This window comes from Lygodium microphyllum, chromosome 14 (genome assembly GCF_053477565.2).
Source record: "Lygodium microphyllum isolate KBCC chromosome 14, Lygodium_microphyllum_v1.1.10, whole genome shotgun sequence".
Taxonomy (NCBI): Eukaryota; Viridiplantae; Streptophyta; class Polypodiopsida; order Schizaeales; family Lygodiaceae; genus Lygodium; species Lygodium microphyllum.
Window position 1 is genome coordinate 81,711,892 of NC_141148.1, and position 24,090 is coordinate 81,735,981.

At 42.5% G+C, this 24,090-nt stretch overlaps 1 protein-coding gene across 4 annotated transcripts in view; it reads right to left on the bottom strand.

The window, feature by feature from the left end:
• LOC148025772 (vacuolar protein sorting-associated protein, putative (DUF1162)) overlaps positions 1–24,090 on the bottom strand; it is a 238,064-nt gene that overhangs the window by 94,064 nt on the left and 119,910 nt on the right. For all 4 annotated transcript variants that reach the window (XM_087693004.1, XM_087693005.1, XM_087693006.1 and 1 more), the window contains 8 exons: positions 22,020–22,123; positions 21,742–21,899; positions 21,521–21,576; positions 21,221–21,431; positions 5,033–5,455; positions 4,658–4,938; positions 4,472–4,557; positions 4,272–4,373 (listed from right to left, as the gene is read on the bottom strand). In XM_087693004.1, the coding sequence (XP_087549130.1) occupies positions 4,272–4,373; positions 4,472–4,557; positions 4,658–4,938; positions 5,033–5,455; positions 21,221–21,431; positions 21,521–21,576; positions 21,742–21,899; positions 22,020–22,123 (1,421 nt within the window). The remainder of the gene's footprint in view (positions 1–4,271; positions 4,374–4,471; positions 4,558–4,657; positions 4,939–5,032; positions 5,456–21,220; positions 21,432–21,520; positions 21,577–21,741; positions 21,900–22,019; positions 22,124–24,090) is intronic.

Genomic DNA, 24,090 nt, shown 5'->3' on the forward strand with positions numbered 1-24,090 from the left:
CACCCCATGGCGAATATTCTTGCCTCAAGGAGGATGTAATTTCTAAAGAGTCATATTGATGAAGGTGGGATTCCCTCAGGCTAGGATAGGGAGAATCTTGCTCCTTAGTTGGAACAAGATTTTATCCTAAAAAGAGATGTCCTACGAGCCCAGTTAAACAAGGTGGTCCCTTTTGTAGATTTAGAAGAGCCAATTAGCATTATCCCAAAAGGCACACAAGCAAAGGTCAACTACATGGATATGACAAAGAAGATAGCAGTGATGAAGTAGGCTAGGTCCCTACAAGGGACAAATGTGTGGACAATGAATGAGTTAACCCCACTTCAGCTCAAAATTTGATCAATAAAATTAGCCAAAGTCAGAGAAGCGGGAAGAATTGGTAAATGGCTAGTGTATTGAGGAGGAGAAGCAATCATCATGGAGTTCTACACCCCACTTCCCCAAAAGTAAAATATAACTCACATGCAATTTCGTTACCCTCTATATCTATAATGGAACCTGATGTTATAATCACAGCTCTCACGAGTCATAAGAGCTCAGAGTTTATCCCATCTTATTTTCTTTTCATTTTTCATTTTATGTGTCTTCATGGTATCAAGACCCAAAGTGGAATGTAATATCTAATTTGCCCTATAGGTCAATTTTGGCCTCCAAAGGACATTAACATATTAGGATACATGCACAAAGACTACGGGATTGCAATATGCTACTTTCCTCCTACAAACTCAACCTATGCGACACAAGATGGATCCCCCTTTGATGTACTTTATGAGGATATTATGACATATGCTAGCATTGGGGACATATTATTACTGGAAGATTTTAATGCATATAGTGGAGATAGAAGGAGTGAATTTTATATGCACGATAATGCCATGTTCAAAGAGATAGGCATAGGTGAAATAGGCCTACATAGAAGAGCCCGGGATAAAGAAGTGAGTACATATGGGGATATATCTATTGGCTTTGGGAAGTGCACATATACTAGTCATTTTTAATGGTCTGCAACAATGGCCAAAATCTGAACAAAGAAGGGGCAAGTGTTGTGGAATACTTGATAGGCTCACCAACATTGATACTACAAGACATCCAAAACTTTAAGGTATCTAAGAGACCAATTGGCATAGTAGCACAACAAGCTATTTTGACTTTCATACTTTCTTGTAGACATATGAAACATGGAGCACCACACCTCTCTAAACATCTGGAATACCACTTTTTGGAAGACACCTCACACATCTCCAGTGGCTCTCTCCTGAATAGATTACATGCATTGGACTTGAGCAGATTGTTGGAGGAATGTACAAGGGACTTAGCAGAAGCCATACATAGATCAACCATGGATGCGTTCCCACAAACCCTGCCCCAATGTAGACCCACACTCTCTATTGTTCCCCCAAGTAGCTGGTACGATGATGAGTGCATAGCTACTCGAGCTAGCTTACAGAGAGAAGTGGAGCTAGGCACTCGGACACATGGTCAAGCAAGAACATTCTTCAAACGCCTTGTGCAAAAGAAGAAGCAAGACTACTTGTTGGCAAAAGTAGAAGCAAATATATCAATTATTTTTGGGATGGGATAGCAAGAGTGCATGGAAGATGTTTCATGAAAGACAACCCCCCATATAGATTACATCACCAAATGCTTGGCTTGACTATGGAAGACAATTGTATGATCTACCACGATAGCCAACTATGCATCTCCTACAAGCCTATAGGCCAACACAATGGTCTTTCTTCACCTGGAAAATGGTTAGGGATGCAATTTATAGATTACAAAATGGGAGGGCATAGGATGAGGATGGGCTAGTGGTAGAACATTTCTCACATGCTTGCAACATACTATCAACTATACTCGTACATATGTTCAATAGAGTAATATGTAAGGGCTTCCCTATGAGCTAGTCAGACAAACTATAATTCCACTCTTCAAGAGTGGTGGTCCTTTGATCCCTAGTAACTATAGGACTATCATGATTGGCCATACTTTGGCCAAGATATGTGGCTCTATACTAGAACATAAAGTCTGTAAGTGGACTGAGATGCAAGAAAGGAAAGCACAAGGAAAGGCATGTTTTAGACACGGATATACCACACTAGACCATATCCTCACACCCAGAGCCATTACCGAGCAGGGTCAAGCTCAAGACAAGAGAATCTATTGCTGATTTGTAGATTTCCACAAAGCTTTTGATACAATGCCTCGTGCACACATTATCCAAAGACTACAAGATATTGGAGCACCAAAAGGTATACAATGGGGTATCTATGCATTATATGAGACAATGATAGGTCATATACGGGCACCTAGAGAGCTATCAAAGATTATTGGCAGTACCATAGGAGTGAAACAAGAATGTTGGCTTTCACCCACAATGTTTGGTTTATATATAGATGAAGTTTTGATTACATTGACCAAGGAGCAACAGCTAAAGCCGGCCCAACAAGGGTGTTGATATTGATATTATTGTATCCAAATGATATCATTCTTGTTTTGGATTCACTACAGGGATTGTAGCACCATCTAGCTGCTTTGCACATCTTTAGTAGAGACAAAGACCTCATAGTAAACCTTGGGATGACCAAAACCATGGTCTTCAATACGTCAACAACATGGGTGACTAGGTCTATGTACTAGTTCACATTTGGAAATGTAGTGGAGCATGTGAGGGAATATGTTTATCTGGGAGCCACTTTCTCTAGCCCACGATTTATGTTGAGAGGGGCATCAAAGGCACATCTAGCATGAGCCTATGCAACTAGGGGCACTCGAGAGTCGATGTGCTCACATACAATTCCAGGAGCCTCGCACCAAACCATGGTTGTTTAACACCCTAGTCACACCTACACCACTATATGGAGCAAAGGTATGGGGCTGCAGCTTTTACCACAAGCATCTCAATCCACTCACTGATCAAACCGGAATAGACAAAGATTTGCTACCTATAGTCATGGAGACACTCTTAAGGGCACTGGCCTTTTGGCACAGATAATAGGATCTCCCACATCATAGATACTCCAGATTGGCACTAACTTCATCTCGAGAACTAGCAATAAAGGGCAAGAACTATTTGTTTTCACAAATGACTATTTGGATGAGCCTACATGGTTTGGATATTAACCACCTTCCACCCTTTGACCACAGCCTTGACTACCCTATACTTTCTCTCAGTCAATCAAAGCTGAAGCAGGTAATCAGAGCTGATATGGACGCCTAGAAAGTCCTGGGGTTCACCAAAGTCAAACAACAAGGTCTAAAGGGTCCTTGAAAATCTATAGATCACTTACGTCACAAGAAACTTTTGGCCTCCATATCGAACATGGCCAAAAGCTCCTGTACATACCATTGTTGGGAGATGAAAATCCCCCTCGGAGTCTAGCAAATCTCATGGCCTAAAAAGAAATGAAGAAGGCCCATATCCGTCATCTCAAACATCTCATTTAGTGCCACCTTAGTCTCCTTGACCTTCAAGGCATTGGGACCTATCAAAATAAGATCTCCCACAATAAAGCACCCACAATGCGTGCGCTCTAGTTGAGGTGTGGACATACAACTAGGGATCAGAAGAGGAACGTCGATACCCCAAACTTCCCTTGGAGGAAGGAGTCTATCTTATCCAAACCAGCCCATGGTAATTAATTCAGTGGAGGTTCTTCATTGTAGCCCTTTTGGGCATGGCCATATATTGCTGTGATTAGACAGCACAGCTATAAGTAGTTTCAGTACATGGTGATTAATAAACAATGTAGCAATGTGGATTGGCTGTTGTGAACAGCCAAAACTGCTGGATTCCTCTCTTCTCAGTTGTTTCATCTTTGGATAGTTTCATCATGAGGAAGATTGCACCACAACATTGCATCATCTCACAATTTGAGATGCTCATGTGTCTCGCAAACTATCCCACACCTTTGGTATTGCCCAGCCACTAAAGCTTTTTTGGATTCACTTTCTCGGCAATTGCATGTCTGCTTTTCTACACAGACATTTGGCACATTCTTCTGGTTATTTTGATAGAATTTTTTCTCACTTCTCAATATACCAAATTCTTCACTTGGGTCAGATTTCAGGCACTTTGGAATATTTGAATTCAGAGAAACCATGCATATTTGGGAGTTCAGTCATTTCACCAGGGGTCAGACCCATATTGAAAACGGAAGGCAAAATCCAAAGCAAGTAAATTTAGGTGTCCCAAACAATTTCCGGCATTTTAGATGTCATTCAAGGGTTCAAGTTTCATATAACTGCATAAAGGGAAACGATCGGAATATTGCCTTTCAATCCAGGAAATCTTTGAACCAGGCTGAATTGCAGTGCCAGATTCTCCTGCCGGCCAGAGTACCTTGTGCTCTTTGTTCCATGGAGGTGTGATAACCCTGTAGTAACAGTAATCAAAAGTCACTGCTTGGTTTTATGGCAGCGGATAAGTGGAATCAGAAAATAACTCATGAATACAACCCCGAAAATGATTTACCAGAAAGGTTTTGTTTGTTTTGCTCCACAACATACAAATGTTTTCTCACTTCTATTCTTCAACATATATAGTGTATACACAATAACCTGGATTTCAATACTGTGAGCTTGATCAGTAAATTTCCTTAATATCACAATTAGAGTTAGGAGGAAAACGTTTAGTATTACTAAAAGCTTGACACATTGCCTGTAATACTCCATCATCTCCACGAAAAGCTTTTAGCTTCACAGATTTCCTATTGTTCCCAAAATCTAATCCAACCTCGAGCTCCTTCAAGCTATCATCAGGTGTATGTGCAGTGAGTTGTTCAAAAGTCCTTCTCCAATCACCTAGACTTACAGCCTTACTGGTAATTTGATGGTTCTCAATTCTCACAGTAAAATCAAGCTCTGTTAGATCCACATAAAGAGATTTTTTATCTCCTTGTTCAATAAATACCTCTTTCTTGAGCATGGCATCACCCTTACCTGTAATGATGAATCCATTGAACATATCATGGGACTAGAAGACTGAACAGACTTAACATACAACACTTCAAAACACACAAAATCAAAAGCAGACCTTCCAATGACATCGATATATTGGAGTCCAAAAAATTGTATACATGTACAGTGGGGAACACCACAAGTTCCTGTTGTTCTTGCCATGCAACAACAGTCTGTGTTGGACCAAGCTTATCCTGTGTGCTTATGGGTATCACAGGAACCTGTCTGTGTACACTTCTAATGCATAGATGAACTCCGTGTGGCTTTTCAATACTTTCCCTACCACTGAGACCACAATGTACACTGCCAAAACTAGTTGCTATATTGCGAGCTTTCAGAGATTTTCTGAGCCCATATTGCAGACTTTCAAAGAAACCTGACGCATGGTTAGCCTTGGCACCTTTGATATCTTCTGACCATTCGAACACAGGTGTCTTACTCAAATCTTCAGGTGACGTGCCAGAAGGCAGTTTAGGTCTAACAGATAGAAGATAATTTCCTGCATACATGATAAACCTCTTTAGTTTTCTATATGATTCAACATTCCAATTAGATAGTATACATTGGTAAGATAATTTTCGTTTCTGCTATTTAAGGTGCACAAGAGTAGTTTTTGCACATACTATAAAATTTTGGACAGTAGTTTGGGCAGGCAATTTAGATTTAAAATTTGGGAAGGCAATGATTATTAGAATCATGGACAAATCAGCATGGGATTTTGCATGGTTTGAGAAAAAGAAAACTTCCCATTTAGCATCTTCTTTCATTCACTGCATGCAAGCTTGAAGAAGCTCAAGCTGAGTCGTCATTTCCTAGCAATGTGAGACCAGGGAACAGGATTAAGTTGTCCACAGAAAGTAGCACTTATCGGGAGCAGTGTCATGGCATGTGATTGGCTGTCTCAGATCACATCAGGTCTAGGATTCTTTCTTTTCCTTCTTCTGGCAATGAAACTTGCTGACAATTGCTGATTTGGGGAAAATCAGGGCTGTTTGATTCAAGCCTCAGCACGTATAGCAATTTGGCATTTTATCAACATACTATCATTGCTTCCGCTGAGATCAGCATCATGATGCGTGTGTGCACCAGACACTTTTGTCACAAAATTGCCACTATTGGTGAGAGCAACATGAGCAAATGTATAAGAGAGTTCAAAGACCACAAATAGAAGAATCATTGGCAAATTTGGGATTGATTTGCAATTGCTAATATTAGGCTTTGCAGTTGGGCATTGTTTGGTGATAAATCGGTGCTCATTCTAAACTTTTCTTTTCAAAGAAAAGTGTGATTCTCTTAATAAATTTCCTCAGGAAAAAAATATGCCAAGTACATATATAGGTATGCAAGCACGCGCACCCATGTGCACACACAACAAAGGGAAAGTCTATTACAAGGCCTTAGTGAATAACCAATCACAAGATCTTTCCTGCCAAACCATGTGCCATTGATAGTGAAAAAAGTGCCAATATCCTAGGACTTGGAAGAGCATCTCTCCTCCTCATACTCTTTGAACTACCCTACATTCTCTCCAACCTCCCATGCATAGCATGAACAATCTATCTCTAGATCTTGGAGACAATCTCTGAAATAGATATGTCCTACATCCAGGCTCCAGCCCAAATATTCCACAAAATGATGCTAGCTATGAGCTCCCATTTGTGACAATGTCCTTCAGTCCACAAACTCTGAAAATTCCGTGTCACAATCCTGCTCAAGTCTTGACCTGAAATGAGATAGGCATGACTCTCCTATGTATCCTCATATCAACATGCTTGGCCTCTATTTGTGACCCATGCAACCGTCCCTCATGAGTCATGTCACATTCCTAGGAGTGTGGATGTTGTGCTTACATGCACACTCGGCCTCATGACACCCGAAAACTCTGAAATGGCAAATCACAGAACAATTGCCAAAACATCCCTCGAAGGGGACCTTGTGAGGGACCGCTGCAATGGCAATAGCTAAGAATGTACACCAGAGTAATAACAACCTCAACCCAAAGGCGTTGGGAGAGCTCTCTTGCAAACATCATAGAGCGTGCCATGTTTATCACAGTCCAGTTTCTACACTCTACAACTCCATTTTGAGAGGGGGAGTTGGTAGAGGTGAGAGGGGGACTAAGCATGCAACCTCTGATGTCTCTATAAAGACGAGGTGGGCCTCCTGTCCAACAAACCAATCAGACATACCTCTAGAGTTGAGAATAAAACTGGTTGTGATGACTAGTTGGTGGCAGTGAGCGTGCCATGTTTATCACAGTCCAGTTTCTACACTCTACAACTCCATTTTGAGAGGGGGAGTTGGTAGAGGTGTGAGGGGGACTAAGCATGCAACCTCTGATGTCTCTATAAAGACGAGGTGGGCCTCATGTCCAACAAACCAATCAGACATACCTCTAGAGTTGAGAATAAAACTGGTTGTGATGACTAGTTGGTGGCAGTGTGAGTCTCGCCTTGCCATTGCCCTTAATTTTGGTTGTGATGACTAGTTGGTGGCAGTGTGTGTCTCGCCTTGCCATTGCCCTTAATTTTGGTTGACATCACCCTACCTCCCCTATTGGGGGTTGCCCAACTAAGGGGCAGGTCTCTGGGTTTTAGATTTAGATTGGGTGTCTCTTGCCTTTGATCAACACTTGTCGTCAAAGTGACCAACCTTTTGAGAGTGTTCACAATACTTGTTTTTCTTAGGTACATTCAACCACTCCCACTTTAGGGAAGATTGGGAGTTCCCTTGTAACTCACTAGCTTGGTTTTGGGTTTCAATTTGATTTTGAGGTTTTTTGCCTTTTCCTTACTACCCCTTCTAAGAAGAAACAATGAGAGCCCCCTCTATGGAGATCACTCTATGAAACTAATCGAAATGCCAAGCGTAACATAGTAGCTAATTCTCAAATTCATAGAGTGTAGGCATAGTGGGCTATGAGATCACTTGCTGCACGAAATGGAAGCATTTTGTAGGCAGCTTATTCAAGAACAAGGTAACATGGCCATCAAGGGACTTGGGAGCCTCCAAATTCAATGAGAAGCCACTACTATTCAGCCAACTTGACCTTAAGGTCATCACACTCCTTGAATTTAAAGTTTTAAAGCTCATGGTCAAGTTTTATATGATGGGGCCTATCGCAAGCCGCATAGCAGTCAATCACGTATTTCCATTGCTCTAATGCAAGGTTAAAGAACTACAGTTGTGAGTGAAAATCTGAAAGTAGACCTTATATCAACTCAGTAATAGCAGAGGCATTTCTAGCCTTCCATGAGCGGACAACCTCTGGTGAAACAAGGCAAGGGTCTAACTAGGATTCCATCCCTTGAACAAGGTCCCACAAGTACTAAGATTTTAGAATATGACTCATCATCTTTGACCAAGTGATATAATTAGACCCAGTAAAATGAGTCTCCTCAATAAAAGCATGCTTGTCTAATCAAGACAAAGAACTATGAGGTGTTTGGAAAGAAGGATAAGGTGGATAGTAAGGATAGCAAGGTGGATGCATTGGGTATGCAAAAAAAAACAAAGACGAAACCACATGCGCTTGTACAGAAGGCACGGAGACTCTCATACCTTGCGAAACTGTCCGATTAGGCACAATAGAATAACCAAATCGTCCACTAGGAATTGCCATGCAAGCAAACTGTGCAATCAACTAGTCTACATGTGGGAAAGGTTGGATAAATACTCCCTCCTATGTATATCCCGAACGTGTATAAAGTGGAGAACGAACCTCCTTCCATAGATGCATATGCACCACCCAAAAGTGTGGGTTTAAAGATCCTAAAGGCTATGTTTATGTTTGAAGAACCCTCCAGTGTGGTGTTAGATGTCACATGTGATGTCTAAAAGAGAAAAGTAAATGGTGTAAATGGTAAAGAAGAGGTAGCAGAAGAAGGGTGTAGGATGGGGGGGTTGTGAAATTAAAATGTAAATGATATAGATGTACTAAATTGATTTTATTATTGAAATTGAAATGAATATAAAGATGTGAAATCCACTGAAGATGAAACAGAAACACCAAAATCATTTTGACTATGAGAAGCAAAATCCAAGGAAGGAAAAGTGAAAGAAGAGCTACCTAATTTTTTCTTATAATCCCCTCTACATGTGTTACCATACAAGAACTGATTCTCTAGAGAACCTTTTCCATGGTCAATAAATTGAACTCATCTTCCTTGTGATCTTTAGAAAAATATTGCAAAAGGAGTAGAAATAAAGAAGAAGAATGAACCAAACATATCTACCTTCCATCGGAGTGGATAAATAAGTCTGAAAAAAGGAAACATACTCTGAATCTCTTTCTCCAATAGGGGAATCCATCCCTTATAGAGGTCTAGACGGCCCTACATCATCATCATATTTATGTGCAACATTTAAAGAGACAAAATCACAAATATGTTTATTGAGTAGTTATTCTTGAAGTGCAATCCTTCTATTGAGCTCTTTGATCTTCTTTCTACGTGAGCAAATGATTAGCTTTAGCTTCTCATTGGTATCCAAATATGGTCTAGTTTCTCCAAGCTAGTCATAAGTATCTCTACACATATCAAAACCTTCAGGGATAGACTAAGGAACCCACTTCTGCCCCATTCTCGGCATAGATTACTTTGGAGACTGAGTTGATGAGAAAGTATTCAATGTCATATTCCCTTTGTTGTTCTTGTTTCTAAAGATAGGCTTTGCGATCCAAGGCCTAGTTTTCTTCAATGAGTACCAAGTTCTGATACCATGTAAAGAAATGATTAACTATCAAGGGTTGTATCTTCAGAGTCATCAATGCAAATCCATGTGATTGCAAGTCCCGTCACTATGTCTCGCACACAATCAAGAGTACAAGGCAGTCTCCATCGAGAGATGTACTGAATGCATTGACGCAGGCGTACTTTATGCAGTAATGTACTCACACAGCAATGTACTGACATATACCAGACTGCCAATGTACTAAGATTGCAGACGTAATCAAATTGATATGACACGAATGTACTCAGAATGACATGAATGCAGACCTGGGTGAATGTATTGATGCACTGGCTTGTGGACTAGGCAATGATGCATTGACTTTGATTTTGATCATGTCCTCAAGTATGCAGTAATGCACAAAGTGGCGCTGCAATTTGTATTTCTGCAGTGACTGTAAACAGTGTGAAGGCATTTCGGCTCGTAAAAGATTACTGGGCTTGCAAAAATTTAGTGAGGGTTTAGGGAAAGCCTGGAAATTTGAAGGAATCACAGAAATTGCTTTGATATGACAATACAAAGTACAACCTGAGTGGCTTTGAACATAGCCTGTGAGAGATGCATAATGTAGACAAATGCAAGTATCAAACCGTGGAAAATGAATATCTAGGAGACGAATTTGATCAAGAACTAACATAACCGTCCATGGAAGCAATGTTCAACACCCCTTCTAAGAACACACTGTACAAGATGCATGGCTGTAGGGTCCGTGATTGGACCGTCTCCCCAGACATCTGACAGGCATGGAAAGACCTCACACACCATGAATGAAAGGAAATACGAAGAAATTCATCTCATAATAAGCTCTCAACTACGAATTACGAGACAAGAATTGGAGAAAGAAATACAAGAGCAGGTCAAAGCCGAACTGATAGTAAATCAGAGGGCAAAAATGCAAGACATGCAGATAAAGATTAAGAATGACTTACATAAACAAATGCTATCCGAACTGCACATGCTGAAAACTGAAACGAAGAAAGTGGTAGATGCCTACAAATCTGAAATCTTAGAACTGGCGGAAGAATTGAATACATTTAAGAAAAAAGAAATGAACGTGCAATAAGAATTACAAAAAGAGAAAGAGGCTTTGAAGGCATGTGAAAGGGAGGTTTACTCATGGGCAGAAGTAGCAAAGACAACACAGAAGCAGATAGAAGAAGCCAGCCCATGCATTGACGTAGTGAAAAAGAATAAGGGAACATCAGTGAACAAGACTAAAGTAATGAATGCTACCTTGGAAGAAGAGGCTAGGAGACGGGCTAGGGTTTTACATGTACAGGTGGTAGCATGGGAGGAGAAGAGCATCCCACAGGAAGATGCTAAGACACTTTTGGACAAAATTGGGGCTTCAGACGTACCTATCGTCAGTGCTTGGAGAGTGGGGAAAGAGGACCCAAGGCTCTAATTCTTCGCTTTGGGGACAGAGAGAAAAAAAACGCCTTCCTCTCCAAGAGGAGCGCCCTCAAGGGTGAGAATATTTATTTGGATGTGGACCTTACCCCAGCACAAATAGCGCATCGCAGAGAACACGAGCCAAAGGTATTGGAGACTCGCAAAGAGAAAAGTGGGTTGTTTATAGGGATGGATGAGTCATCATCACTGAAAAAAGGACTTCATGATGGTACGAGCCCTATGAGAGACTTCGGATGTCAATATGGAATTGTAATGGAACCCTACACTTAGATGCTGGTTACTTTGAAGATAGCTTCCGAAACATAGATATAGCAATGTACACAGAAATACACCAAAGTAAAGCTAGCCGACTATCAGACGTGCGGGGATACAAGTGGGAAAGTGCATTTCGTCTAGCAACTAGAAAACCAAGAAGCACTAGGGATTCTGGAGGTGTGGCCATACTACACTGGGACGACCTCAAAGGGATAGTGCAAGTAATGAAAAGAGATGATGATGCACGATATTTATGCATTAGAATACATGCAGGAAGACCACATGATATATTCATCGCAATATGCTAATTTCCTCCTGCAAATTCTACGTATGCCACATGGGATGAATCTCCCTTTGATGAACTTTATGAGGATATCATGACATATGCTAGGATTGGGGACATATTATTAGTAGGAGATTTCAATACACGCACTGGAGATAGACAGAGTGCCTTTTATATGCATGATAATGCCATGCTCAAAGAGATCGACATAGATGAAATAGGCCTACATAGGAGAGCCCAGGATAAACAAGTGAGTACCTATGGGACACATCTATTGACTTTGGGAAGTGCACATAGACTAGCCATGTTTAATGGTCTGTCACAATTGCCAGGATCTGACAATTTGACATGTTGGAATCACAAAGGAGGGGCAAGTATTGTGGACTACTTTGTAGGCTCACCAGCATTGATACCAAACATCCAAAACCTTGAGATATCCAAGAGACCAATTGGCAGAGTAGCAGATCGTGCTATTTTGACATTCATACTCTCTTGTGTACATATGAAATATGAAACACAATGCATCCCTAAACATCCCAAATACTACTTTATAGAAGACACCCCACACATCTACAGTGGTTCTCTGCAGACCAGTTTACATACATTGGACTTGAGTAGATCTTTGGAAGAATGTACAAGGCATTTAGCAGAGGCCGTACATGGATCAACCATGTATACATTCCCACACACCTTGCCCCGATGTAGACCCACATGATCTACTGCTCCCCAAAATAGCTGGTATGATGATGAGTGTAGAGTCACCCGAGCTCGCTTACAGAAAGAAGTCGAGCTAGGCACTCAGACACATCGCCAAGCAAAGGCATTCCTCAAACGCCTTGTGCGGAAGACAAAACCACACTACTTAGCAGAGAAAAAGCAGAGATATATCACCTATTTTTGGGACGGGACAGCAAGAGCGCATGGAAGATGTTTCATGAAAGACACCCCCCCATAAAAATTACATCACCAGATGCTTGGCTTGACTATGGGAGAGAGCTGTATGACCTACCAGGATAGACACCTATGAAGCCCCCACAAGCTTGTAGGCCAACCCAGTGGTCTTTCTTCACATGGAAAATGGTTACTGATACAATTTGTAGATTACAAAATGGGAGGGCACAGGATGAGGATGGACTAGTAGCAAAACATTTCTCACATGCTTGTGACATATTAGCACCCATATTAGCACATATGTTCAATAGAGCAGTTTGTGAAGGTTTCCCTATGAGTTGATCAGACAATACTAGAATTCCGCTATTTAAAAGTGGTGATCCGCTGATTCCTAGAAACTACAGGACTATCATGATTGGTCATTCTTTGGCCAAGATATAAGGATCTATATTGGAGCATGAACTCATTGAGTGGGCTGAAATGCAAGGCAAGAGAGCACAAGGACAGGCAACTTTCAAATGAGGATATACCACGCTGGACCATATTCTCACACTTAGAGCCATTATTGAGGAGGATCAAGCCCGAGACAAGAGGATCTATTGTTGCTTTGTAGACTTTCACAAAGCTTTTGATACAATGCCTCGTACACACACCATGCAGAGATTGCAGGACATTGGAGTACCAAAGGGTATACGATGGGGTGTCTATTTATTATATGATGCAATGACAGGTCATGTACGAGCACCTGGGGGGCTATCAGAGAGGATTGACAGTACTATAGGAGTGATACAAAGATGTCCACTTTCACCCACATTGTTCGGTCTATACATAGATTACATAGACCGAGGAGGAGGAGCTAGAGACAACCTCGCAAGGGTGTTGATACCGTTATCACTGTATATAGATGATACTGTTCTCATTTCAGATTCATCAGAGGGATTGCAATGCCATCTAGATGCTTTGCACATCTTCTGTAGAGATAATGACCTCACAGTGAACCTTGGGAAGACCAAAACCATGGTTTTCAATACTTAGCAGCATAGGTGACTAGATCTATGTACCAATTCACATTTGGGGGAGACATACTAGAGGATGTGAGGGAATATGTCTATTTGGAAGTCACCTTCTCTAGCCCACGTTTCTCGTTGAGAGGGGCATCAGAGGCACGTCTGGCATGTGGATGCGCAGCACTAGGGGGCACTCGAGAGTCAATGTACTCACATACAGTTCTACGAGCCCCGCACCAAACTCTGGTTTTTTGACACCCTAGTCACACCTACATTACTATATGGAGCAGAGGTATGGGGTTGTAACTTGTACCACAGGCCTCCTAGCCCACTCATTGATCAGATTGGAGTAGAGAGGGATTATTATGATGGTTGGAATAGCATGGAAAGGCCATTGATCATGATGATAGCACACATGATTAGGAGTAAGCCCTCCACCCCACATCCCACTGTCAAAGCACAGCTAGGGGCAACACCTATAGTTACGGAGGCACTCTTCAGGGCAATGACCTTTTGGCACAAACTATGGGAACTTCGACGCCATAGATACTCTAGATTGGCACTAATCTCATCTACACAACTAGTACCAGGAAGGGAGAAGAACTGTTGGTTTTCACAAATGGCTATTGGATGAGCCTACATGGTTTGGATATTGACCGTCTTCCACCTTTGGATTATAGCCTTGACTACCCTACACTTTCTCTTAGCCGATCAGAGTTGAACCAGGTGATCAGAGCTGATATCTTGAGGATTGAGACAGCAAGGACATGGATCCATCCACCACTCCCTCTAGGATCGAGGATGGAGTTCTACAGGAGTCATTTCTTGTCTCTCTCTGATGATGGTTTCACTATTCGGCCAACATATATGGACACCCATCTCTCCCATAGCGTACGGGTTGCTATCGGACAGATTTGCACCTTCTCACATAGGCTTCAAATGGAGACATGCAGATGGACAAATAACCTAGTAGAGGATACTAAGTAATCCCCTTCTTCTCATCTTCACCAGTTGCCATCAGCCCTAGCCGTTTCCATCTCCTCATCACCATCATCTATTGCCAGCCTTCATTAGTACCCTCTTTCCTACATTGTCACAATTATCTATTGCTTCCTCAAGTAGGTGACTAGATGGAACCCTCTTGCCCATGAACATCTGTCATTTGCTACCTTTGATCGCCATGTTGCCGCCTCATCCATGACTAATGTAAGTTGTCGGCAATGGCAGTCATCAAGAAGGCAACAGGGGGTTGATCGCATGTGGTTGATGGCAGTCCTAAAAACCTGACAGGTGGCAGAAGGTTCGACACACGTGTCGTGTCAACTCTCCAAGCAAAATGACAACAGTCAAAAATTTCACATCACATCACATCTAGACAGAAGCAAGGGGGCTGCTTGTCAAAAGCAAGGGGGTTGCTCAAGCTAAGGGCCTACTTTCTTGCCAACCATGGCACCGTCTGAAGTTCCGAAAATTATCTGCTACACGTAAGGTTTCAGGCTTACACAGAGAGGTACCAACTGCTTCGTTGAACCCATGGCCTCTACTCCTCCCCCTCTAGCAGCACTCTTCCGAGCAATGGATGCCCTTTCCTCATCACTCATTTCCTCCTCACAAGAGTTACCATAGGATCAAGAGAGCGCCGAAAATTTAGCATCACAACTTACAAGATCCCGCATAGCAGCCCAAAGGAGAAAACTTGATCTAAGATCCCGCAAGGCTGCTAGAGCCTCATTGGCAGCACTTCAAAGGTAGGAGGAAAGACAACCAGGATGTAGGTGGGTGGCAAAGAGGATATATGCAACCACTGTGGAGATGCTATGGAGGCCAGATCAGAGTATTAGTACCATGGGAGGGCCTCTCTCTAGACAAAGGCAGTAGATAGAATGAACAAAGAAAACCTTCACACCATAGGTCCCAGACACTCTAGACAAGATGTTAGGTGAATTACAGTTCACAGCTGCAGTAAGTTCTTTGCCTAGTTCCCACAGATTGCCAAACATATTCTGAGGATGATATGGATTGGGCCCTCATTATGGGGTCTGCCAACTTTCCCATGGAAACCCAAAAGCATTGTCTTGTCAGAGTGAAGCAATGCCGAAGCGAATGACCAAGACAAAGAGAGAAGAGTGAGAGAAAGAAACTGAAACGTAGAAAATCTGCAGTGAAGAATGCTGTATAAGGATGCAGAATTATACACAGGTGCAGAGAGAATATCTATGTATGTCTCCACCTCGAAGATCTCAATCTCCATCAGCCCTGAGGGCAGTCTCCACGGTCTGCAGCCTGAAATCTGTGAAAACAACTAACTGAGACTGCTGAAATCAGAGCCTATAAATAGGCTAGGAAAAATGCCACAAATGATGCAAGTCCGCTGCAATTAATGCAGCCAACTGAACAGCAGCTGTCCGGCTGTCCGACTGACCAGCTGCCACATGGCACTCCTCCAGCACCTGACACCTGCTGAACCAGCTGCTCCTGCTACTCCTACCTATCTAGGGAATGTCCAACTCTAACACCCCCTCTTAGATCCTGGACACGGCAGAAGGCTAAGGGATCTAGAGTGCTCTCGAAGTAAAGCCTGGTGGAGCGCCTTCGTAAACAAGTCTACAAGATTATCCTCTATCTTACAATAGACCAAGGAAATGGTCTCATCCAGAATCTTCTCCCGAATGGAATGGTACTAGATCTCAATATGCTTCATCCGAGCATGAAACACACGATTCCTCGCCAAGGCAATGCAACTCTCATTGTCACACTGTAGAACAGTAGGACCCGTCTGCGGGCAGCCAACAAGCTCCTCCAGAAGCCAGCAAAGCCACACTGTCTCACATGTAGTAGAAGATATCACCCGCTACTCTGCCTCAGTCGAAGAGAGGGCAACCATAGGTTGCTTCTTGCTGCTCCATGAAACACCACCAACACCCAAGGTAAAACAATAACCTGTGGTGGACCTCCGATGATCCACATCACCAGCCCAATCTGAATCACTCCAACCTATAAGAACCAAGTCCGTTGCCCAACACACCCGCAACATAATATAAGTCAACACGGGTATTAAGAAGCCACAATGAACCAACCAATTGCACATGACGGGTAGCATCCGCCAAAGGAGAATCGAAATGAGTTGTAGCCTTCCAATTCAGGTCCATAGGAGTTGTAAGAGACTTGCATCCCTCCATCTCACACATAGCCAAGAGTTCCTGTACGTAGCGCTGCTAGGAAATAAAGATCCCCTCAAAGTTTGATAGATCTTATGACTGAGAAAGAAGTGAATAAGTCCCATGTTCGTCATCTCAAACTTCTCATGAAGTGCTGCCTTTGTCTACTCGACCATCCGAGTATGGTCTCCTATCACAATCAAGTCATCCACATAAAGGACAAACAACACACAACCTCCACCTGAGGTGTGTACATACAACTAGGGATCGGCTTTGAAACACCGATACCCTAATTTCTCCTAGAGGAACAAGTCAATCTTCTCATTCCAAGCACAAGGAGCTTCCTTAAGGCCATAAAGAGCCTTCCGCAACTTGTAGGCCTTACCATCAGAAGAACCGAAGCCAGGAGGTTGCTTAATATAGATCTCCTCCTTCAACTCTCCATTCAAGAAGCCAGACTTCACATCTAGCTAATAAACCGGCTATCTCTTGAGCCAAGGCAAGAACTACGCAAATAATGGTTGTCTGAGCTTAAGGGGCAAAAGTAACATGGAAATCAATGCCTGGGCGCTATGCAAAACCTTTAGCAACAAGGCCGGTCTTGCGCTTTTGTCCAATGTGCCATCACTGACGGTACTTGGCCTTGAAGGCCCATTTGACTCCAATGATCTTCTTATGACGAGGCTTCACCACAAGATACCAAGTGCCATTTCTCTCAATCGACTCCAGCTCCTGCTCCATCACTTTCCGCCAATGATCATGTTGTAAAGCCTCCTTCACAGAAGTGGGCTCCCAATCTTGCATGACACGTGTCATCAAACAGTAATTAGTGTAAACAAGCTCAGTGTGGTATGCCTAGTTCCCCTAAGAATGCCGCGGGCCATCCTGCGGCTGCCATTCCTCAAGGACCCCCTCAATCCCAACATCATGAAGAGTATCATGAGCCCAACAAGGAGGAGACCAAATCTCTCCTCATTCGCTCTGCATTTGCTAAAGTGTCTGGAAGGTCTACCAACGGCGAGGGAGCAATCGGTGAACCCGGTGGCTGAGAAAGCTCCTCATCCGAACAAGAGTCATCAAGAGGCACAGACTCCAAAGGAACAATTGCTGGGGCCCAGCTATCACCGTGATCTCCAAAAGCACAGTGGTCCTCACCCCCCTCTAAGGCTAGAACTTCCACAAACCTAACATCACGGCTCGTGTAGACATCTCACTTAACGAGATCATACAATCGGTAGCCTTGACACTGCAAGCTATAGCCCACAAACACCTATCTTTTGGAAGCCACGTCAAATTTATCACGTTGTGTCTTCGAGATGTGAACATAGGCATCACACCCAAAAATCCTGAAATAAGAAACATCTAGCTTAGACCCAAAGTACACCTCATATGGAGTCATACCAACAATACTAGAAGCAAGGGAGCGATAAGAGATGTGAACTGCGGTAGCCTCAATCTCAGCCCATAGACATTGAGGTGTCTAATGGTGCTCCATCATGGTACGGGCCATCTCGATTAGACTCCGATTCTTCCGATTAGAGTGCTGCAACTTATCCTCACTAGTACCAAGTTTACTAGCCAAAGTGACCATTTCCTCAAGGGCAGAAATTTTCTCGATCGTCAGAGATACATTCTCCTCCCCCAATTTAGTGACCTTAGATTCCAACTCTTGAATGGTTACCTTCTGTGAATACATTAAGGCTGTGGCAATAGTATCATTGAGTGTAGCCCTTTCTGAAGACAAATCCTCCAGTTCCTGACTCAACTGACTGGTTAGGGAATCCACCTTGTCTTGCATGGAAGTGTAAACACTTGTGTACAATGTCTGAAGACAAGAAGTGAGGGAGGTTTCTAGAGTAGATTGGGCACTTGAAGCCATCTGGGTAAGCATGGCTCCAGATAATATGGTTTGTAAAGATGAAGGGATCTGCGAATATAGCTGTCCTTCCCTTTGTGCTGCAAATAAATTGGTACAAGAGAGGAATGAAGGAAAGGGCACTGCTGGAAACAACAGCAGCAGAGATGCCATTCTCCTGAGGGGTGTTTGTATTGGCAAACTCCAGGTGAATACCACGATCTACACAAAAACGAGTAAAGTCATTAGAAACAAATTCTCTGCCCTTATCCAATCGTAAGATCTTTAGCTTCTGGTCTGATCGGTTCTCCTCAAAGAGCAATCAATTCTTTAAGTTGGAGAAAACCTCCGACTTCAACTTCAAGAAATAAGCCCATGCCATCCTACTGTAATCATCTACAATGAGCATAAAATACAAGTTCCCTCTAAGGAACTCTGTCCTTATCGATCCACAAAGATTGGTAGAAACGAGCTCCAAGGGTGATGAAGACCGCCTTAAAGCCTTGTTGGGAATAACATCACGAGTTTGCTTCCCACAGATGTAGGATACACAAGGCTGTTGGCTCACCACAATATCCGGCAAACCTCAAACAAGCTGTCCCCTTGACGCCTTCCAAAGGTAATCACAATTGAGGTGACCAAACCGAGCATGCCAAAGCTTGGATTGAGTTTGTGAGGTAAGAAGAAGAGAAGTCAAGGCAAAAGAAGACCGCAACTTGTAGACTCCATTATCCTCATAACCTAAAAGAAAAAACCTGTCTCGATCCTCGATCAAGAATCCACATCAAATTCGACCAAAAGACTAAGGGCACAAATCTTGTGCATTGAAAGAAAATGGTACCCCAAAGTTGGCATATAAAGCACCTCGGATGTATGGGTCGGTCCCTGTATAGGAATAGACGAATTACCACCAATGAGAATCTGGCCATGCAAAGGCCGCACATGAGCAACACCTGTTGAAGAAACAATCATGTCCCGGGAGACACCATTGTCAACAATCCACTCCAAAGTGTATGAAGCCAACAACGCAGCATAAGAAGCTGTCAAGGTGGAATCTTCAACCACCTCCAAGTGGAGGAAAGAAGCTGATGAGGAAGCAACCACTACTCTAGAATCCTTTGAAGATTTCTCCTTCTCCTCCTTCTCCTTATCAGGGCAATCCTTCTTCCAATGACATGTTTTGCCACAAATGTAACAAGTAGAGTCCTTGTCTTTGTCCTTCTTAGATTTATCCTCCTCCTTCTTTTGGTCCTTCCCCTTTTTCTGAGAGGACTAACCAACCAAGGCCTTAGTTTTTGAAGCATTGGTTCCTTTCAATTGCTCCTCTTGGTCCAAGACCATAGGAACCAACTCTTCCCATTGAAGAGTCTCAGACCCCCCTTGAAGCAATCAAGGCAGAATAAAAACCACTGAAGCAAGGCAATGACTGTGAAAGAAGCCATGTCTTCAGAAGAGATTATCTTCCCTACATTTTGAACCTGCATCTGAAGGTGCCTCAACTTGTTGATATGCCTCTGCATAGAAGATGACTTGTTGACACTCATGGTCCGCATCTGCACTTCCAAAGAAACTCGCTTCATGACAGTCATCCGATTGTACATCTAATCAAGCTCCAGCCATATCTTTCGGGCCACCGTCAAATGCTCAATATGAGAGATAACAGTTGTAGTATATGAGAGAAAAACGAGCAAATGCGAGCATTGAGTTTATCCTCATATGCCTGAGCCTTTGCCAACTCCACCTTATCATTGGAAGAGAGTTGGGGCTCATCTCGTGAAGAAGGACGATGAATAGCCTCCGTAACAAGCTCTACCAAATCATAGGACTCCAAAATGGCAAGCATCATGACGTGCCAGAATGCAATAATTCTCACCATCAAGCTTTTGATCTGATGGGAGAGCCGGTAAGATGAGCACCTTCCAGTCCATGATCGCCAAAAACTGTCTCGGCTCCAGAAGGCATCTTCACCTACAATGCTAGTGCAAAACACCAAAAGCAACCCCCTCTGACTATGAGAATATAGCCTGCTAGGGCTATAGTTCGCTCACCCCGCTCCTTCTTCACCTGCTAGAGGCGATGAAAAGGTAAAATCTGCACTTGAAGGCCCAAAACGCAGCCTTCTTCCTTCTCTAAAAGCAAAAACCAGCAGCAGCTTCAGCAAATCTTCTCCTTTCTCACATGCCCACGCTCGCCTCAGCCTTGTTCTTATGCGCAGCCCTCTTGCTCGCACTTGGAACGCTGAAAATGCAGCCTTGTGTCGCGCTGAAATCTCATCTTCAGATGGATCCAGTCCTTCAATTCTCTGATACCATGTCAGAGTGAAGCAATGCGGAAGTGAATGACCACGACAAAAAGTGAACAAAGAGAGGAGAGAAGAAAGAGAGAGAGAGAGAGAGAGAGAGAGTGAGTGAAACGCAGAAAATCTGCAGTGAAGAATGCTGTATAAAGATGCAGAATTATACATGGGTGCAAAAAGAATATCTGCGTATGTCTCCACCTCCAAGATCTCAGCCTCCATCAGCCCCGAGGGCAGTCTCCACGGTCTGTAGCCTGAAATCTGTGAAAACAACTCTTCCCAACTTGCTCACACCATACTCCAACTTTAATCAAATGATACACTATTAGAAACAGAAAAATAAACATCTAGCAACATAAGAGTCTTAAAGACAATTACCAAGGTTGAAAGAGGACAAAGCCTTCTTCAGCACCCCCTCCAAATTTATAGCATCAAAAGCCCCCATTGAATCATCAATCACATCACCGTGTTCTAATACAACAATTGCACCTTCTCCTTGATCATTTGGCCTTTGGAATCGAAGCTCCAAGGGAAGTCCACTTGAATTGTGGATACGAACCACTGGAGACACTGTTACAGTTATTCCATCCTGTAAATGGCAAGCGCTCTCTTTAGGTTTGGCTATATAAAGCAGGGAATAGTAGAATAGACATAAAAAGATAATTTGTGAGCCATTACCTGGCTTTGCCTTGACACCTCCACAACAATTAGAGGTCCAGAAGCATTTTTAGAGCCTGCGAAAAATTGTGAGCACTGCTATAACAAGCACATTCACTTCAAACGTGATCCCAAATTCTTTGTAATTGACTGCTTACACATGATCTAAAGAGAAAGGATTAACCCACTGGAAGTGTTCAGTCATTTCACACATCAACAACACTTGCCATATCAACAATTACCTTGCTTTTTTTCTAAGCGTGTTTGGACAGCAGCAATGGATGGCTCAGAAAGTGAAACATGAATAGGCGAAGACAATGCAACACCTCTCTTCTCAAGGAAAACAGACAAAGATGATGCTGCTTTTTCTGGCCAAGTGTCCCTCCGTGAATTCAAGTTCCTTACCAAGGTGTAGGAAAAGTTAATCATCGGTCCACAAACAAGAAACTCATGTCTAAACAAGTTCCAGCTCACAATCCACATCCAAATAGTGTTATATATTTGTTGAATCACAATTCACCTTATTAAAAATGCATCTTTACTCCAAGCTGCAATACTCCCAACCTCTCTATGAATCTTATTATCAAAACTGCAACCAAGCTCCACACCAGTGTGATTTTCCACCTGACAAATGATCAATCTGATAAAGGTCATGAGAGTTATCTGTAATGACAGCTAATTCAGAGTTATATATTCGTGTTTCAGCACATGGAGACTACACTTATCACTGCAGCAAGAGAAAAATAAATATATATCTCTTAACCTCCTTTTTTCCTGCTCAGAATTTTTCAGGACAGTTGTTCATTGGTTGCTTCCTGCATTACAAAGCCCATCTAACATTTCAAGTAATACTACCTCAACCGTCATAGCCACCTTGCCATTGTCTAGCTGCTGTGCAGAGTTAATATTGATGTTTCAGCATATGGAGACTATACACTTCTCACTGCAGCAAGAGAAAGTTAAATATATATCTCTTGAACTCCTCCTCCTCTACTCAAACCTTCCAGGACTCTTATTCATTGATTGCTTCCTGCGTTACAAAAAGGGCATCTAAAATTTCAAGCCATAACACCTCCACTGTGATATAGCCACACTGCCATTGCATAGCAGCTGCACATACAAGATTGAGAGAGGATTCCTAACATCGGTGAGATTATCATCATCATCATGAGTACAATTTGAGCAAGGATTCTTAACATTTGTGATAGAAATGTGGGATCATGGATAATCTTGTCACACCGATAAGAATATTGTGTGGCACCATACTGTCCCCACTTGCCTAAAACGCCTTACAGAAAGAAGGATGTCTGTGTTCCTTAACCAAAGCAGTGTACAATCTCAAATTAGGAGTAACTACTTTGCTTTATGTGTTACTAAGCAAGCATATCAAGCAACATCATAATCGACCATAACACTCAATTTGTATCCCCTATTTGCATAGTTGACCCTACCTGTTGTGTGGCTGAAACATACTGGTGTTATGTTATTGCAACTCGGGACATCTATGTAACTAGGGTACACTTGTCATTGTCATATTTGGGTCTCACTTCGCAGGATTTTCTAAGTTCATTTCAACAAACTTGGACAGATGTTGGACTTCAAGGACCCTCTACCTTGGAATGTCTTACTTTACTCCACTTTACAACCTGCCTATGTGGTTGACGTGTACTAATTTAACTTTATTGGAACTTCAGAATATAAATAACCCGTACACTTGTGACTCTGCACATTTGAGTCTCATTTGGGAAGATTTTCTAAGCTCCTTGCAGCAACTTTCAACATATTTTCTTTTAGGAAGGAAAAAAACTTTTAACAGATTTTTGACATCAAGGACCTAGCTCAGAATCCTTTGCTTTACTCCACTAAAGAGTTTCATGGAAAAACTGCTAAAGTTCATGAAGACATGCAGTTACACCTTTGGACCTGAACTCTCAATGTCAGCCAACGTGGGAAGAATTTACCTAGCACAATCACACACAAGCAGGGAACTTGTAGAGCAAACAGAATTCACATGGTAGTTCCAGCTATGTCAAGCTACAACAATTGGAACCACCTCATACCTTAAAAGTCAGTAACTTAGCTACCCATCATGACATAGCAATAGCCTGATTCACCACATGACGTCAACTGCTCAATTGTTATCAGAACAAAAGTCATCCAACAGTGATGCTGCTCACGTATCCTTGCAGAAGCTAAGGCTTCAAGATGCAAATCATTCAGTCATCGATGTGAGAATAGGCTGTAACCACTTTGTAAAATTCTTTTAACTAGCAGCAAAAGACTAACTTGTGATTCTGCAGCACAAATGACTATTCATGCAATGTCTTTGAGCCTAAAAATCCGATGCCATGTTTATAAGTCTCCTCTATTCCACAGCATCCAGAACAAGGTATTGAAATACTACCAAAGCCTAGCATTCCTACTACCAAGCTCTGACAGGCCAGCAAACACAAAACAGAAGAATATGTTCCACAGCAAACAACTATCTTCTAATGTGCAGAGATCCATAAGAAACGGCAGTGTGTTGCCACTAGAGAAGCTTGGATCATACTCATTTGAATCCTCCTCCCCATGTAGCCCCCACAAACAAA